The sequence below is a fragment of the Sinocyclocheilus rhinocerous genome, unplaced genomic scaffold (assembly GCF_001515625.1).
Source record: "Sinocyclocheilus rhinocerous isolate Xijiao unplaced genomic scaffold, SAMN03320098_v1.1 scaffold759, whole genome shotgun sequence".
Lineage (NCBI taxonomy): Eukaryota > Metazoa > Chordata > Actinopteri > Cypriniformes > Cyprinidae > Sinocyclocheilus > Sinocyclocheilus rhinocerous.
In genome coordinates this window covers 175,169-188,022 of record NW_015665010.1, presented here as the reverse complement: position 1 = coordinate 188,022, position 12,854 = coordinate 175,169, and the positions used below count along the sequence as shown (strand labels likewise).

General features: G+C 44.4%; 1 protein-coding gene across 1 annotated transcript in view; it reads left to right on the top strand.

Annotated features, from left to right (window-relative positions):
* Window positions 1–4,610: 4,610 nt before the first annotated feature.
* LOC107730903 (collagen alpha-1(XIV) chain-like) overlaps window positions 4,611–12,854 on the top strand; it is a 14,307-nt gene continuing 6,063 nt past the window's right edge. The window contains exons 1-3 of the mRNA XM_016541859.1: window positions 4,611–4,755; window positions 7,903–8,058; window positions 12,699–12,818. Of these exons, the coding sequence (XP_016397345.1) occupies window positions 4,692–4,755; window positions 7,903–8,058; window positions 12,699–12,818 (340 nt within the window). The 5' untranslated portion in view covers window positions 4,611–4,691. The remainder of the gene's footprint in view (window positions 4,756–7,902; window positions 8,059–12,698; window positions 12,819–12,854) is intronic.

Genomic DNA, 12,854 nt, shown 5'->3' with positions numbered 1-12,854 from the left:
AGCAGGTCCGAGCTGTAATGGTGCAGCTCTATTCTGGAAAAGGGGGCGGGGAGCAGCAGCTCATTTGCATTTAAAGAGACAGGCACGAAAAACAGCGTGTTTCTGCTTCCACTCAAAATAGGCATTTCCAAAATGATATAATAAATTATCTGTGGAGTATTTTGAGCCTTTTAAAAGTCGCTTTTAGATCTCTTTTTGTGCTGTATTATCACTAAACCTTGGACTTTCTATTGATCAGCACAGGTTGTGTGTTTCTTACATGAACTGATTGATCGTACACCTCACTGATCTGAGCTCATGCACCTCAGTTTCACAGCCAAAAAGCTTTATTTGTGGATAAATTTGGCTCATAAACTGAGGAGCAATGAGGCCTACGATCACTCAGTTCATGTAAGAAACACAAAACCTGTGCTGAATGGAAGAAAACAAGCTGACGAAAAGATGGAATCCAAGGTTTGGTGATAATGAGAGATTTACAAGCCAGGTTTAGGCTGGTCATTTTTGACTAGAAACACCACAAGTGCAACAATGTGCCGTGACTCAAATGAGCAATCATTTACCTTCTTCTAAGTTGGTTTGGTGGATCATATAATAATTTTATTGCCAAAAAAGTAAATCTAACAGACATGTCCACTGGTCTGAGAGATGAAACTGTGTAAAATAAATATAGTGTGTTTTATGGCTCTGACTGAGTTAGTTTGAATTGCAGTGCTTATGGTTTTCTGTAATTCTTTAAATAAACATGCAAATTTGGCTCTGCCATTGATTCTTTTATTTATAAAGCTCTTGTGTGAGAATGAGTGTTCATGAAAATGTTTTGTTAGATAATAGATGTTTATGCTGCTTATAAAGCACAAGTTTTTGGCAAAACCACAGTGTTTTGTCCTGAAGCTTTACTTTCTCAGCTTGTTCAGACACTTGCTTTTGCTCATCCACCATCAGACAATCAGTGCTGACATTATTTTGTTTTCCTGCATCATCTCCAGTTTTATTAGTCACATGACATTTTCATCTCTGGTGAGTTTGGCTCAATAAAGCCACTTAAAATGAAAATCAGTGAGACAATGAAGGGAATCCACTTCAGTGCATATGAAATATTCTTTTAAATGCACATACGTCTTTAAAAATTCCATGCTTCCATATTGCACTCTTTTGAAATGTATAATTTTACATGTGATGTTATAAGTTCTGACCACGTTTTTCCAGGTGGTGTTGCTTTGATGTTTTTCATTTTTGAATGCAGGCATGCACAGTTTGCTTGAGTCACAAATAAAAGTAGTTATAATAGTAAGAATATAACTGCATGCAACAATTAAGTGGCCCAGCACTACAAATGATGAGCAAGCAAGGCAGTGAGTATCAGACCAACTGCAAAAATGAGTAATTAAGGACATTTTAAGATTATTTTAGTCCAAATGGCTATAAATACAAACACTAGTGATACGATTTAATGGTTTACTACTTCTGACCAATAGGTGGCGCTGTTACCAAATTGATGTGCTGAGGTGAGTGTGAGGCACAAAATGCATAACTTTTTGCTGGCATGGTCTGAAGATGTGAGTCAAATTTGATGAAAATCAGACCACTGATGTAGGATGAGTCCGGAAAAAATATGTTTTCTAGATCATTCAAAATTGCGAAAAGAGTTTGTTTCTAGACCTTAAGGTTCAGAAGTTATTAGCATAAACACGAGTGCAAATTTGAGCTGTTGGTGGCGCTAGAGGGTTTGAGTTAGAGACCTCAAACTGACGGTGGTTAATGTCGAGACTGTCCTCTATCAGTGTGCCAAATTTCATAACTTTCCCGCAAGAGGTTCTATGGGCTTCCATAGACTCCTGAACAGAAGAAGAAAACGAACAGATACGCTCCTTTGGTGATTGGCCTCTAATAATTAAAATGAGCAATAATAAATAGACAGACATACAGACACAAACTTCCGTCTGCTTGTTTCTTTAGTAAGGCAGGCAGCTTATCACAGACTCATGATTGTGTGGTGGTGTGGTAGTATTTCTCCCGAATGCGTAAGTATTTTGTAGACCATAATATTCTGTCAGAAAATGCAGATCCGTCGGGGTTTTATTTTGATGGTCGTGTGGACACAACCTCACTTCCTGCGGTGGCCATGATTTCCTGCAACAGGAAGAAGGCTTGTGTTCAGATTGATTGTAAACATCATTGATCTGAGTTTATGCTCTTCAGTTTATGAGCAAAACATTATTTTCAAATAAAGCTTTTTCACTCAAAAACTGAGTATAAACTCAGATCCAAAAACACAAAACCTGTGCTAAATGAAATCTTGTGAAAGGATTGAGTCCAAGATTTGTTGATAATAAACCATAACTGGAAATTTATAAGCAATTTTTTGGAGGTCGGTCATTTTTTTTTATTTTTTATTTTATCTGGATCTTATCTGTGTTCCTGTCCTCTCAGAATCTCTCTTTGAGGCTGCATTCACTCCGTTTGCACAGGATCCATTCACTTCATCTGACCTGACAGCCGGTGAGTGTGTGAGTGACTCTTAATATAATTTAATTTGTATTATTATGTACAAGACTAATTTGATCTGCAGTGTGTGATCATGAGTTGTGTTGTGTGTGTACAGGTTTGATTAGAATAGTCCTCAGAAGTGGGTTAAGTCTGACGAATCCACCTTTTGGGGACATTCTCATTTGATTTAAAAAGATGTTTGAATGCAGAACGTTTTCTGTTAGGGTTAGTGTTAGATTATATATATTTATATTATGTTATATTATATTATATCATGTTTATAACTAGCTGTACAGTATAAATATCTATGGAAGGTGCCCGAGTGTGTGTGTGTGTGTGTGTTAGAGAGAGAGAGTGAGAGAGAGAGAGTGTGTGTGTGTGTGTGTGTGAGAGAAAGAGAAAGAGAGAGTGTGTGTGTGAGTTTGTGTGTGTACTGACTGAATTGTTTTGTATTAATGATGTTCCTCATTTGTAAGTTGCATTAAAAGCTTCTGCTAAATGAGTAAATGTAAATATGTGAGCTACCTGAAGATTATGATGTGCATGTGTGTGTGTGTGTGTCAGCTGAGAGGATGCAGGTTCGAGTGCTGCTGATCCTGATACTGACATCAGTATTAATCACACAAGCTCAAGGTACGACTGTCTGTCTGTTGTATGTAACAAGTTGCTCAAATAGGTTCGACAGAATCTTATATTTTAAAATGAAATTAGGCTCAAATTATCAAATGCATGCAGAGTTACCCTTGGAAAATTGCAAATATATCTTACTATCCATACAGAAGTTCGAGGTGCACGCCATGCTTTCAGTGATGTCTTCTGTTTGTTTCAGATGAATTGAGACTTTTATTCCTGTATTTAAGCTTTGCACAACCCACACACTAATATCCCTGATTCACACACAACTGTGCCTAAGAAAAGCAGCTACTGAACCACTAGATGCAGTAAAGACTGTATGACTGATAGCAATACTGTTGCACTTCGGAAAATAAATAAAATGTAACTCATTCATTCATTTAAATCTGAATTTTGTAGACAAAAGTTGAAAGGCATTTGTTTGTGGGTTGTAAGATATTTTCACAACATTTATCAAGTTCATGGATAATTGTGCATGCATTTGATAATAATATATTAATAATTTCATCACATAATTTTATTTCAGTGTTTGCAATCTAGACTTGTGCACATGTAACCAGCAAGGCTTTCCATCATTGCATGTGCATTTTGGGATATCGAGTAAAAATGCTGGACAAAAATAAAAAGATGTGAATCAAATATCTGACCAATATTAAAATCTGTCTCTATAGTGGTCGTCTTCACATGTGAAACTCCAGCCATCGCTGATATCGTGTTTCTGGTCGATGGATCGTGGAGTATTGGTCGTAATAACTTTAATTTAATGCTGAACTTTCTGGGAATGTTTGTCAGGGCCTTCGCGGTTGGATCAGACCAAACACGCATTGGTACGTCTGGAGTGTTTTTAGTTCCAACACACGGAACATTTACATGCAGCTAGATCAACAGGAGAAGAACAGCAGTTTCACTGTGCTTGTGCTGTATTTAGTGTTCAGTATTGGATTAGATTCGCTGCGTTTGTGTGTGTGTGTGTGTGTTTGTGTGTGTTTGTGTGTGTTTGTGTGTGTTCAGGTTTGGTGCAGTACAGTGGGGATCCGCGGCTCGAGTGGCATCTGAACAATCACAGCACTAAAGAGGGTGTGATTGACGCCATGAGGAATCTGTCTTATAAAGGAGGAAACACACTCACAGGTACACACACACACGCTCTCTCACACTAACACACACACACACACACACACACACACAAATCTAAATGATTCTCACTGTAATGCATCTGTTTGTACATGTGTGTGTCTTTTCAGGTCTTGCTCTGACGTATATTCTGGAGAACAGCTTCAAAGCTGAATCTGGATCCAGACCTGACGTTCCTAAGATTGGGATTCTGATCACAGATGGGAAATCACAGGACGATGTTCTTTCTCCAGCTGAGAGACTCCGAGACGCTGGGATTGAGTTGTTTGCTATCGGTACCAGAACAAACCAGCTCTGACTCAGATACGGGTTTGTAAATGAATCGTTTTTTCTGACTGTGTGAATCTGCAGGAGTGAAGAACGCAGATGAGAATGAGCTGAGAGCCATCGCCTCCCCGCCGGAGGAAACACACGTGTATAACGCGGCTGATTTCAGCATGATGAGCTGCATCGTGGAGGGACTGACCAGGAGCGTCTGCGAGCGTGTCTCTGAACTCAGCGGTGGGTTTCTGAGATCTCAGGATTATTAGTTTATACTAGTCTGAGCTTGACCAGTGTACTTTCTGATAGACATTTTCTCCCTCTGATAAGACAAAATAACATTTAATTTCTAACATTTTCTTCAACAAACCTGCTCGTTTCAAAATATGTAGAAATGACCTAAATGTTACATGGTCCATGTTTACATTACAGTACAGTATTATTCATAAGTTTCCTCTTGTACAGATGGTAAGGTAATGAAATCAAAAGACTCAAATCTGTGTAGGTGTTTGGTTACAATTAATTGTTTTGATAACTGTAGAAATGTAGCAGATTTCTGTCTTATTCAGTTTTGTAATATGTTAATGTTATGACCTTGATCGCCTTCCCAGCTGTGTCTTGTTACCTTGTTCTCTTGTTAGCATCTCTATGTATATATAGCCCAGTGTTTTAGTCAGTATTTGTCAATTGTCGTCTTTGCTTGGATGTTTCCGTGGTTGTGTTTACTTTTTTCTCCCTGTGTTTGGATTATCTTTTTGAGTTTTTGGATTACTTATTGTTTTATTAATATACATCATTGCCTGCACTTGGATCCTGCCTCTCCTTTTCCCTGCATCGACCTGTTACAGAACGACTGACCACAATCATGGATCCAGCAGCAGATGATATTGTGCGTCTCCGTGAACGTGGCATTGAGGACTCTGTCCAGGAGTTTGTGGAACTAGCATGCTTGACTCATATAGATGAGGTATGACTAATGATATTTTCTCGGGGGGGATTGTCAGAGCCGCTCAGTATGTGTATGCCATTGTGGCATGCTGATTAGATGCTGGCTTATTATATTGACCTTGCACTGCAACTGAGCGGCTCTGCATTTACTTTGGGAGTCATGGAGGAGGAACACAGCATTCATGCAGTAACCCCCACGCCAGAGTCTCGTCCCATCATGGTCTTCAGCCATCATGGACGCCACACCATTGTTTCTAGCCACCATGAACATTGCTTCTGATGCTACTAAAGCAGTTCCTAGGTGATTGAGACTGATGTCTAGTTTAGCAGACCCACCAATGATGTCTGTGCGAGCAGCTGGCGTCCCGGTGGCCACTATGCTCTCAAGCCCGTGGCCTCAGCACTCTCTAGCCCGGCGGTCCACCCTGCGTCAGCTACACTGTCCGTGATTGCGGTTGCCATCTTGTGTGTGTGCGCCACACAATGCTCTCCAGATCCCCCAGAGGCGGCGACATATGCTCCAATCCATTAGTCAGCTCCAGAGCCAGCTCCAAGCCAAGAGTCCACTTCAGAGCCCGCTCCAGTCCTTGAGTCCACTCCAGAGCCAGGTCCATCCCTAGAGCTCAGTCCTGTGTTGGTGCCAGCCTGTGAGCTCCTTGCCCATCCTGTCTTGACCTGTCTTGAACCCCTTGTCTGCCCTGTCATGACCAAAGAGGCCATCACTAAATATCCTGCCTGTCCTGTTACAGCCAAGGAGGCCGTCTCTGAACCCTTTGTCTGTCCTGTCACAGCCACAATAGTAGTCCCTGAACTCTCTGCCTGTCCAGGCATGACCAAGGAGGCCGTCTCTGAACCCTTAGCCTGCCTTGACACGACCACGGAGGTCGTCCCTGAGTTTCCTATCTGTCCTGACACGACCACGAAGGTTGTTCTTGAATTGCTTGTCTGCCTTGACGCAACCACAGAGGTTGTTTATGAACTTTCTTTCAGCCCTGAGATTACCCCAGACGTCAACCTGGAACACCCTGTCGTCCTGTTATGACCTTGGAGGATGTCCTTGAGCTCCCTGTCAGTTTGACACAGCCCCTGAGGCCAACAATAAACTCTCTGTGGTTTATGTTCCAGTGCAGTCATATCTGCCCTGGGGGTCTTCAGCGACATGGTGGTTATCACCTCTGCCTGCTCCACCTTGGTGGTCCTCAGCTACGCCTTGGTGGCCTTCGGCCCTGCCTGCTCCGCGGTGGTGGTCTATGCTCCATCGTGGAGATCTTCAATCCCGTCTGCTCTGCTGTGGGGATCTTCAGTCCCATCAGCACCACCTTGGTGGTCTCCTGCCTTGTCTGCTCAGCCTTGGTGGTCGCCAGATCCTTCTGCTCTGCCGTGGAGATCTTAAGTCCCATCTGCTCTGCCCTGGTGGTCTTCGGCTCCACCTGAACTACCCTGGCTTCCTGCTCCACCCTGGTCACCAGCTCCTGCAGCTCCACCTTGGCTCCCTGTTCTTCCTCTGTCTGCAGGCCCACTTCCTCTCCATGGACCTGACCCTCCATCCCTCCCCTAGTTCTGCCTCCACTCCACCTCCCTCCTGGACTTAAGTTTATTTTTGTTTAGGAGCATCTGTTAGCCGCTCCTTAAGGGGGCGATTCTGTTATGAACTTAACCTGTGTTCCCCTGCCCTGTATTTGGACTTGTGTTACTTCATGTATAGTCATATTGTAGTCCTATTGTTTCTTTAGTCCTCTTGATTGCCTTCCCAGCTGTGTCTTGTTACCTTGTTCTCTTGTTAGCGTCTCTATGTATATATAGCCCAGTGTTTTAGTCAGTCTTTGTCCATCATTGTCTTGCTTGGATGTTTCTGTGGTTGTGTTTACATTGTTCTCCCTGTGTGTTGGATTATCTTTTTATGTTTTTGGATTACTTATTATTTTATTAATACACATCACTGCCTGCACTTGGATCCTGCCTCTCCTTTTCCTTGCATTGACCTGTTACAATTAAATTCTGAATTTGAGTTTATCAGTTTTGTAAAGAGCATGTAAACGAGCAAATTGGCCTGTAGGTTCATTGAGTTTTTTAGGTTTTGTGTCTGAGTGAGGAATGAATTTGTGTCATTTGAAAGATAATTTCATTGAAGGTATTCTTTGTGAAAGCAATGATAAATAATTCACAGTTTATCCTACATAGTTGCTGTTGTGCTTCACTGAGTTTTGAAAAAGTGACCCATGAATTGAGAAATGGAGCCTAGTGGTTGTAAAAAAAAACTCTCATATAGTTTCATCTCACATATTATGTTTATATTTGTAACCAGCAAGTAGCCAGGTTTTCATCAATACATTTTTGTGCATATTTTGTGATGCTGGATGAAAAAAAAAAATGCTGGACAAAAATACCAAGATGTGAATCAAATATCTGACCAATATTAAAATCTGTCTGTCTCTATAGTGGTCGTCTTCACATGTGAAACTCCAGCCATCGCTGATATCGTGTTTCTGGTCGATGGATCGTCGAGTATCAGCCGTTTGAACTTCAAAACTGTGAAGACCTTTCTGGGAATGTTTGTCAGGGCCTTCGAGGTTGGATCAGACCAAACACGCATTGGTACATCTGGGGTGTTTTTAGTTCCAACACACGGTACATTTACATGCAGCTAGATCAACAGGAGAAGAACGTCTCGGGTTACTTGACTGTAACCCTGTTCCCTGAAAAAGCGGGAACGAGATGCTGCGTTCAGTAACGCTTATGAGAACATTCTTTGTTCGGCCGGTTGTGAAGAATGTGTCAAACACGTCAAGAATTGACTTAAATAACCTCGGTAGGTGACGTCATTAATTACATGCACCTGAGAGGTTATAAATACACATGAAACGGACACATCCTCAGGTTCACCTTTGTCTGAAAGGACGTCCGGGCACGCCTACAGTGCGGCATTGAGGCGCAGCATCTCATTCCCGCTTTTTCAGGGAACAGGGTTACAGTCGTAACTCATGTTCACTATCGAAAGCTACTCTCGATGTTGCGTTCAATAACGCTTATGAGAACATTCTTTGTTCGACCGGTTGTGAAGAATGTGTGTCAAATAGAATTGGCTTAAATAACCTCGGTAGGTGACGTCATTAATTACATGCACCTGAGAGGTTATAAATACACATGAAACGGACACATCCTCAGGTTCACCTTTGTCTGAAAGGACGTCCGGGCACGCCTACAGTGCGGCATTGAGGCGCAGCATCTCATTCCCGCTTTTTCAGGGAACAGGGTTACAGTCAAGTAACCCGAGACGTTCCCTATCAAAAGCTACTCTCAATGCTGCGTTCAATAACGCTTATGGGAACGAGAATACCAACGCCACCGTACTGGAAGTGTCTGGACCCCCCCAATGTTGTGTAGTGTGTGCGCACAAGCATTGAAGAGGTCTCAGATATGACACTGGGATGTTGACTCAAGGACCCTTGAGCCCGGAGTAGCACGGACATCCAAACTATAGAATCTGACAAATGTGTGTGGAGAGGACCACCCTGCCGCATCACACACTTGCTGCAAGGGAACACCTCTTGCTAAAGCCGTAGAAGATGCAACCCCCCTGGTTGAATGGGCCCTAACTCCTAGAGGCGAAGCTTGACCACGCGCCTCGTAGGCTAGGGCAATAGCATCCCTCACCCAATGTGACATTGTTTTTCTCGTGGCAGCTGCCCCCCAGTTGTGGCCCCAATAGCATATGAAAAGCTGCTCCGACTTACACCACTGGCAAGTGCAATGGACGTAAATCTGAAGACCACATACTGGACACAGTAAGTGAAGTCTTTCCTGCTCCGATGTCATAAACGGTGGAGGGCAGAAGGCTTCAAGAAAAGCTGCTCCGACTTACGCCACTGGCTGGTGATGTGGATGTAAATCTGAAGAGCACGTACTGGACACAGTAAGTGAAGTCTTTCCTGCTCCGGTGTTGTGAACGGCAGAGGGCAGAAGGCTTCAAGAACGACCGGATGTATGGTTGAGAATGGAACTTTCGGAAGATAATTAGGGTGAGGATGCAAAATAGCTTTGACCAGCCCAGGGGCAAAGTCTAGGCAGTATGGCGAGACTGACAGAGCCTGCAAATCCACAATTCTCTTCAGAGAAGTAATAGCCATTAGAAAAAACATCTTTAGAGTCAGAAACCTGACAGGTGACAAGTGGTTCGAAAGGGGTGTCATTTCGAGGCAATTGATGTGCCAGCCGAGAAGATGACCTCTCCAGATCCCTTGGGCTGGACGGCCATCTAAGACCGCACCCCAGCCCATGAGGGAAGCGTCTGTCGTTAGCATCTTGCGATGACAACACGGTCCTAGAGCGGGACCCAGAATCAGAAACCGGGGTCTGAACCACATAGAAAGGTTATGAAGCCCCTGGCGCGTAACCCTTATTTGCCTCTAGGGATTGGCCCTTGGATGAAATCCCCTGGCTCTGAGCCACAACTGAAACGGTCTCATATGCAGGAGGCCCAAAGGTATCACCATGGATGCAGCTGCCATAAGACCTAGAACCCTTTGAAAGTGATGAACTGTAACTTTCTGGCCTAGCCTAATGTTCTTTAGGGTGTTTAGAATGGATTCTATGCGTGCAGGAGACAGCTGTGCCCGCATCGTGATCGAATTCCATACAACCCCCAAATACGTTGTCCTCTGAGCAGGAGAGAGAACGCTTTTCTTGGTGTTGAGTCTCAACCCCAGAGATTCGAGATGAGCTAGGACGACATACCGATGTCGAAGTGCTAGCTCCCGAAACTGAGTCAAAATCAGCCAGTCGTCTATGTAATTTAAAATGCGGATGCCCTGGAGTCGTAGAGGAGCCAGAGCTGCATCCATGCATTTTGTGTATGTGCGGGGTGATAAGGCTAGGCCGAACGGAAGAACCCGATTCTAATTCTTCGCCCCCGAAAGCGAACCTCAGGAACTTCCTATGTTGTGGCAAGATCTCTATGTGGAAGTACGCATCCTTGAGATCCTGATTGTCAACATTTTGAACTTGTATGTTCTGAGGTAGCGGTTCAACCTGCGAAGATGTAAAATTGAACGCAACCCCCATCTTTCTTGTGAACCAGAAAATACCGGCTGTAATAGCCTGACTCTCTGTCTGGCAGGGGAACACATTCTATGGCCCCTTTGTCCAGCAGAGCTTGCAATTCCTGTGTCAACAAATGCGCTCGTTCTGGCTTCACGGAAGTGGAGACCACGCCGTTGAAACGCCGAGGACGATAAGCAAACTGAATCCTGTAGCCTTTCCCTACAGTCCTTTCTACCCATGGAGAGATATTTCGCAGTAGCTTCCATGCTGCCAATTTCTCTGAAAGGGGCACTAATTTTGACACGTAGCTTTGTTGGGGGGATGTTAGATGTCCGGCGTCCTGAAATGTGGCAGGAGATAACCGAACACATAAAATTTCGCTGGGTGGCCGACAGTCCCGATGATTGAGCACGCCAGGGGGGAAACCTCACGAACGCTTCTTCATAGCACTTCGCCTCCCGGAACCTACTGACGACTGTGTGTTGACAGAGTCGCTGAATAGGCCGGAAGGTGAGACGGGGGCATCAAGGAGGAACGGTCAGTCCCTCTCCTTGATGCCCGTGAGGTTGAGCCACAGGTGTCTCTCCGTGGAGACCATAGCAGCCATAGATCGGCCGATGGCACGGGCCGTCTGCTTAGTCGCATGGAGGGACAAATCTGTGGCCCGGCGAAGTTCTGAAAACGCCTAAGAACTGAATGCTCAAGTCATTCAGCAGGTCTGCCTGGTACGCCTGCAAAACCGCCATGGTGTGCAGGGCAGCACCAGCCTGAACCGCTGCTTGGAAAGCTTTCCCCACCAGTGAAGACGTTAGTCTACAAGGCTTCGTGGGGAGCATCGGTTTCTTTGAAGACAGTGAGCTCCCAGGGGAGAGATAGCCCGCAAGCGTCTCTTCCACCTGGGGCATCATCATGTAGCCCCGTGCCTTTGCATCCACGATGGTCGAATAAATCAATGTCGATGGCACAAAGACACAGGACGAATAGGGCTTACTCCATGAACGAGTTACCTCGTCATTGAGGTCGCCAAAGAAGGGGAGAGACCGTCGCTGAGGCCCCTCCCCCCGGCCACCTGACAGAAATCTGTCATCCAGCTTCGAGCGTTTGGGGGCCTCCTGCTCCTGCGGCCAGTCTATCTTTAACCTTTCGACTGCTCGAGTTACCACCTTGAGTAACTCCTCATACGCTTTATCATCACGAGAGGAGCACTCTGAGATGGAGCTCTCGATCTCCGCAGAAGCAAGAGATGAAGTATCCTCCGCCTGTTCTGAAGAAGTGCGGGGGCGCGCTTCAGAGCCGGGTGCGAGGACCTCGTGATCTGACGAGAGCGTGAGAGAAAGGGGCGTAACCGTCCCACGCGCCTCAGCCAGATCTACACGCGACCCCCAGGATCTTAACGAGGGAGCAGCGACTCGCTCGTCTCTAAAGAAAGCAAGCCGCACGCGAAGCACTTTGATTGGCAAAAGATCGCAGTGCTCGCATTCTCCCTCGAGCCTGAGGGCAGCGTGCACATCCCCCAAACATTCGAAGCAAAAATTATGCTGATCATTCTCCGAGATGAGCCTCTGACAAGCAGGCACGCATCTCTTCTCAGACACCGACATAATGATGGTAAGTAAAGTCTTTGTTTCTCTTTTTTTTTTTACTGTAATGCAGCAGGGAGAAACACTTCTTCTCACAAACACACACACACACAACACACAATACGGTCCTTGAAGACAAAGAAACCTGTATTTATAACCTCTCAGGTGCATGTAATTAATGACGTCACCTACCGAGGTTATTTAAGCCAATTCTTGGCGTGTTTGACACATTCTTCACAACCGGTCGAACAAAGAATGTTCTCATAAGCTTTATTGAATGCAGCATCGAGAGTAGCTTTTGATAGGGAACAGCAGTTTCACTGTGCTTGTGCTGTATTTAGTGTTCAGTATTGGATTAGATTCGCTGTGTTTGTGTGTGTTCTAGTATATATGGTTTATGAGTACACAAATGTGCTTAATGACATGGGTACAACAACATAAACATGGTTAATGAGGTTACACTTCCTGTGTCCCCAAAAACCAAAAGGCTTAAAAAAAACACACTAAAAGGTGCTTTTTGAAATTCAGAAATTGGCAGTAGTTTAGTGTGTAATAAAACTATTACACCTATGGAGAGTCCCTATAAACCACATATGCAAGAGTGTGTGTGTTCAGGTTTGGTGCTGTACGGCAAGGATTCATGGGTCGAGTGGCATCTGAACACTCACAGCACTAAAGAGGATGTGATCAACGCCATAAGGAATCTGCCTTATAAAGGAGGAAACACACTCAAAGGTACACACACACTCACACACACAAACACTTACTCAC